This window comes from Rhagoletis zephyria, unplaced genomic scaffold (genome assembly GCF_001687245.7).
Source record: "Rhagoletis zephyria isolate East Lansing unplaced genomic scaffold, Rhagoletis_zephyria_1.1 Rzeph_scaffold_24631, whole genome shotgun sequence".
Classification (NCBI taxonomy): Eukaryota; Metazoa; Arthropoda; class Insecta; order Diptera; family Tephritidae; genus Rhagoletis; species Rhagoletis zephyria.
The window spans coordinates 846-6,180 of NW_016181689.1; the positions used below are offsets into that span (position 1 = coordinate 846).

General features: G+C 32.9%; 1 protein-coding gene across 3 annotated transcripts; it reads right to left on the reverse strand.

Moving 5' to 3' along the window:
- Positions 1 to 645: 645 nt before the first annotated feature.
- LOC108381980 (uncharacterized) lies at positions 646 to 1,814 on the reverse strand. 3 transcript variants are annotated; one of them, XM_017638377.1, is made up of 6 exons: positions 1,585 to 1,813; positions 1,409 to 1,516; positions 1,278 to 1,340; positions 1,159 to 1,223; positions 891 to 1,101; positions 648 to 831 (listed from the first exon to the last, which is right to left on the reverse strand). In XM_017638377.1, the coding sequence occupies exons 1-6, from the start codon at positions 1,617 to 1,619 to the stop codon at positions 663 to 665; spliced, it is 651 nt and encodes a 216-aa protein (XP_017493866.1). In that variant the 5' UTR covers positions 1,620 to 1,813; the 3' UTR covers positions 648 to 662. The 3 variants fall into 3 exon arrangements, with proteins under 3 accessions (XP_017493867.1, XP_017493866.1, XP_017493865.1); XM_017638378.1 differs by having other exon boundaries at positions 646 to 831; positions 1,159 to 1,340; positions 1,627 to 1,814; XM_017638376.1 differs by having other exon boundaries at positions 1,159 to 1,340; positions 1,585 to 1,809.
- Positions 1,815 to 5,335: the final 3,521 nt, after the last annotated feature.

Consider the following 5,335-nt stretch of genomic DNA (forward strand, 5'->3'; position numbering starts at 1 on the left):
TACGTGTGAGTTTTTTAACAATTCCAATGTTTGTTTATAGGAAATTCTCGAAGTAATTTGTGATTGTGTTTCAGATTTGAAAACTAAAATGTCCCTACCAGAATAATTTACTCTATACTCCAATACAATTACATTTTCGTTTTCAAATCTCAAACACAATTACAAATTACTTCGAAAATCCAGCCGCCCTGGTGGCGCCATCTCTTATGAAATCGCCAAGTTTTATCCTGTATGAGTAAGAACCTTAAAAAATCGACCAACTTCTACTATTTTTTTTTTTATGTAAAATATACCACTATTGATTTTTTTTAACTCCGTGCACTGCGCTAGACTACATACATACATATCGTCGTTTAAAGTACAAAACCGCGTATAGTCATTCTGCAAAATCGCGTAACTTACATTGGCTGCCAAAAATTGGATTAGCTCACACAAGCTCTTGGCTCAATCCTTATCCATTCGTCCTGAAATTTACTAGCCAGAAATGCGATTGCTTTATAAAAAAAAGAGAACCATTTTGAAATATGAGTGTTTTTACGCTCTAGAAAATAATTTATACAAATTCACATACGCGGTTGTGCATTTTGCTGATACGCGGTTTTGCATTTTGTTGATACGCGGTTTTGCACTTTAAACGACGATATATGTACATATGTACGTACCTAAACCTGCAGCAATAGTGAAGAACAAGACTTACAGCTTATGAGCTTACCTTTTAGAAAGAAATTAGAATTTACCTCAAACTCTTTAGCTAAAAACTCCGCTGTTTTGGTATTTAATTTTGGTTGTGGTAAGCCCATTAATGCATTTCCTAGAAATTTATAAACAGATCTGCAAGTAAAGAATATGCTTATAGTCCTTTTCAAAAACAAACTATAAGTATTACAAACCTTAGGTCTATACCTTCCAATTGGTTTGCTGGGGGAATATCCTCATTATTTGCAATGCCATTCATAACTAGAGCAGGTTCATACAAGCATGACTGGGGTAAATTCCATTTTTTGAATTGCTCTAACCAGGCTTCAATGTTCTTAAAACTTGGCGACTCACACTCTTCATGAACATTCATTACAGCCATTTGCATTCGTTGATTTAAATATTCTATAAGGAAAACGTTGATTAAAATGTTTGGCTTAGAATTGCATCACACTATTTTACCGAGTATTACGTCCCTATTAAATTTCGAAGCTGCTATCACATCATTTACACTACTTGAGCTGCAACTATTTTTTTCCAAATGGTTAAGAATCTTCTTTTTCATGTACCCATATACTTGCTGTTTATCTGCGGACGCACGTTTCTTTGCTGATTTCTGTTCCTGCGACTGGGGTGCGAATAAACTACAATAGTTTAATGAATTAGACAACTTTGATAGAACTAAATTGTAGTGAGATATAGCAACACGAACCCATCGTTTTGATTTGCAGTTTGTACTTCTTCCATGGATTGCCCTAACACTGATTTGAGTGCATCAGCTAATTCTAGAGGTCTAGCCACTTGCTCAAGTCGGGAATTTCTGTAAACAAAAAACCTTATAATTATCTACCAACTAAATACACTGACAATTTCGGTAATGTTCATTACACGACTTGCTCCTCAGGTTTGCCTAAATTCTGCATTTTTCACCTATTTTCTTTAGTTTCCAACCCTCTATAAGGTGTAAGCAAAATAAAGTTGTTGATTAAACAGCTGTATTTAGAATGAACTCTACGCTATAGCCAGCTGTTTAAGCGCAAATGAACCGAAATTAACACAGATGCTGCCATATTATGCGTTATTTGGAGTTTATAAGCAAATGCCAAAGATCGTACTAGCTCTTACGATATATAATTAGAGTAAATCATAGAGCGTAAATCTTAGATTAATTTATTTTATACTAGTGGTAATCATCTAAACCGATAGCTTTATCAAGCAGATATTCTTATAAACTTAAGCACTCTGTTACATGAACGCCCCATACACTCCTTTCGTTTACACTTGCGACGATAGTCATATTTTCTTTGGTTATCGTGGTCAGTATCAATAATTCTATACTACTAGCACGAGGATTCAACAATTTCAGCAATGACCTCACTAAATGGGAAAAAATTACTTTAATTTGAATAAATATTTAACATAAAGGCGATTTATTTGAAGCAAGTTTAAAGAAACAATGGCAGAATGTCTGTTTGTGTATGAATTCATTTGTCAATTTGAAATTTAATTATTATTTTTTAACTCATATATTTTATTGCGACCTGTTTTTTTTCAACATTAAGCAATATTTTAAACTTAAATACTAAATAAGAAAATAATCATGTATAGATTGCACCCAGTGGTGTAACCATATTCTATTCGCACGTAAACAACGTTATTAGAGATCTTATATTAGGTGTTTATAGTAAATTTTCCAGTAAATTGCAGCGAGAGCGTAAAATAAAAATAGAGCGTAAAGTTAAGAAGAGAAAACTATCAGAAAAAGTTAATGAACACAAAACTAGTAAAAACTTGCAAGTGAGCAATTGTTGAACTGCTTTGACACATTAGGTTTGTATAGTAACAAATAGTCAGTACTAATTTGTACTGGAACCTGCAAATTTTTACTGGGAAAGTGTATGATAACCTAAAAAATTTGCAAAAGAGCACTGAATCGAGAGCGTAACAATACGGGAGAGCTGCAAATTCTTGCTAGTGAAATTTTTACTAACAGAAATTAGCTAGCAGAAGAAGAAGAGGAATAAATCTGCTAGAGATTAAAAAGACTGCCACTCCGGTTGATGTGATGACTGCTACTCGCACGTTTATTTCAATAAAATAGAAAGAAACTATATTCTTAGTTCGGCTTTTATACAAAATTCCTTGATGGTAGAATACCGTATTTCGTGAAAATAGAAAATAAGAAGATGTCAGATTACTCGACTATCGATTGTTTAGGGCTGCCAACTAAAGCATGTACAAATATTATGGTCAGTTTACACCAGGTATATGTATAAAACTTAAATAGTACGCTTAACTAGCGCGATCCACAACAAAATGTCAAAAGCCGCCATTTGTTGAATTGGTTTAGCACAAACAAAAGTAAAAGGAGTGGAAATCAAAATATTGTGACTGTGTAAGTGCTTGTGTGTAAAGCGCAGAGTTTAAGACTGATTTATAAATAGTAAAATGTTTACAGCAGAATGTCAAAACAGTGCAACGACTGTTCACTTGCAAGTTTTTGCTAGTTTTGTGTTCATTAACTTTTTCTGCTAGTTTTCTCTTCTCAATTTACCGCTCTATTTTGCTTTTACGCTCTCGCTGCAATGTTTTACTGGAGAAGTTACTATACAAACCTATTTTTAGAATTTATAAATCAGTTTTAAAGTCTTTGCTACACACACAAGCACTTACACTGTCCAGTAATCATTGGAATTTTGATTTCCATTCATTTTACTTTTTTACGCTTAACCAATTCAATAAATGGCGCTTTTGACATTTACTCTTGCCACTGCCTCCATCGCAGCAAACTTTGCATGTTGAATTTGACATAAATTAAACGCAGCGAACTTCTGTTTATGTCACTGAAGCCTTAAAGGCACCAACAAAAATGTAAACAAACAAAAGGGAATGTCAAAAAAAGCAGTCACTGACAACGCCGTATTGTGTTTGGTGCGGCAGTGACTGCCAATATTAGCAGTAACAGCTGATTTTAGCACTATCACTGCCACTGCCACAGCGCTATTGTATTTTGGGCTTTTCTCCTCGACTAAGCTGGGAGTTTAATGTTGTGTATGGAGCTTTTCGGTATTTTATTACAAATAGAATAAACGTTTATTTTCCTCCTACTTGTTTTGACGCATATTCGCGTCTTCCTCAGGGAATCTATTTATAAATACGAGAAACATAAGGTCCATTCAATATCGAAAAATTGTTCCGAATTGTTACTAGTACTTGCAAGCTTTTACTGGAAATGCATTCAATAACCCAAAATAGGTTTGTATAGTAACAAATAGTCAGCAGTGTTGCCATTTTAGCTGAGCATATATATATACATATATATTGTATATTTTTTTTTTATTTTTATGACGAAGGGGAACTATTCCCAATTAAAAAAAAAATTGCGCGCCAAAACTTAACCGTCAGAAACTGTCAAAATGGCTTAAATTGCAAATTTTTACTAGTTTTGCGTTCAATAACTTTTTCTGAAAATTGTCTCTTGCTCTCAATTTTACTCTCTATTTTTCTTTTACGCTCTCGCTGCAAGTACTTACTGGAAAAGTTATTTAATGGACCTATATATGCACATTAGGGCGGTCCAAAAGTGCATGTGAAAAAGTAAAGTCGGGATTTTTATGCTCTAACCCCCTAGGATTGTTCTATACCGAAAAAAACCACTATTTTTTTATTTTGAAATCAAAAAATATTTAGAGGTCGCTCAAAGCGCCCAAAGTTTTTCATGTATTTTATATATATGGGGAAAAAAACTTTTGGTAGAAATGGTATAGAATTCAAAAAAACTAATATTTTTCTATCGGAAAACTCTTTTCATCTGCAGGATTCCCAATAATAATACCCAATTGTTTATTTAACCATTTTTTCATCGCAACTATAATTTGTAGGTCCGCCAAAAACCCACAAAACCCCCGAAAAATGCAATGGGGGGACAAATAAAAAATCGCTAGTATTAAAAAATTGTTAAATAAATAATTGGGTATTATTATTTAAGTCTCCTGAAGAGAACCAGAGTTTTCCGATCGAAAAATATTGATTTTCAAGAATTCTATACCATTTCTACGAAAAGTTATTTTTTTCCCATACAAAAATACATGGAAAACTTTGAGCGCTTTGAGCGACCTCTAAATATTTTTTGATTTTATAATAAAAAAATAGGGGTACACTTTTTCTATATAGAACAATCCTAGGGGATGAGAGCGTTACAATTCCGACTTTACTGTTTTTGGACCACCCTAATGTACATGCAGTGATATCTAGAGCGCCTCATTTCAAAGTGATATTGTTTTCCACTTATGTTTATTTATTTATTTTTAAGAATTTTCATTAAAATAAAGTCCATTCTCTGAAGAAGTCCATATAAACCCAAATCTAAAACTTTGTAGAAAACTAAAAAAAATCTAAAAATGTTAATCCAAAAGTCAAAATTATTTTCTCAGAATTTTTTGAGTATATAGATTTAAAGCCCTTTCAATTTTATTGTAATAATGTGCAAGTTTCAAGCGGCTAAAAATTTCCGTTGTTGCGGTCTTCCTCCATATAAAAATAAATTTTGTTTATTCGTTATATAGTAGCAAATGCGAAAAAAAAATCAAAGGTTTTATGGCTCTTGAAACTTGCACATTATCACACTAAAATTGTATCG

What these genes read in the sequence shown, in the direction of transcription:
- LOC108381980 (XM_017638376.1), bottom strand. Translation starts at nt 1,619, where the DNA reads ATGCAGAATTTAGGCAAACCTGAGGAGCAAGTCGT. An exon ending in ACTGCAAATCAAAACGATGG is followed by an intron (nt 1,341 to 1,408) that starts GTTCGTGTTGCT and finishes AAACTATTGTAG; the next exon opens with TTTATTCGCACCCCAGTCGC. An exon ending in TTGGAAGGTATAGACCTAAG is followed by an intron (nt 832 to 890) that starts GTTTGTAATACT and finishes CTTTACTTGCAG; the next exon opens with ATCTGTTTATAAATTTCTAG.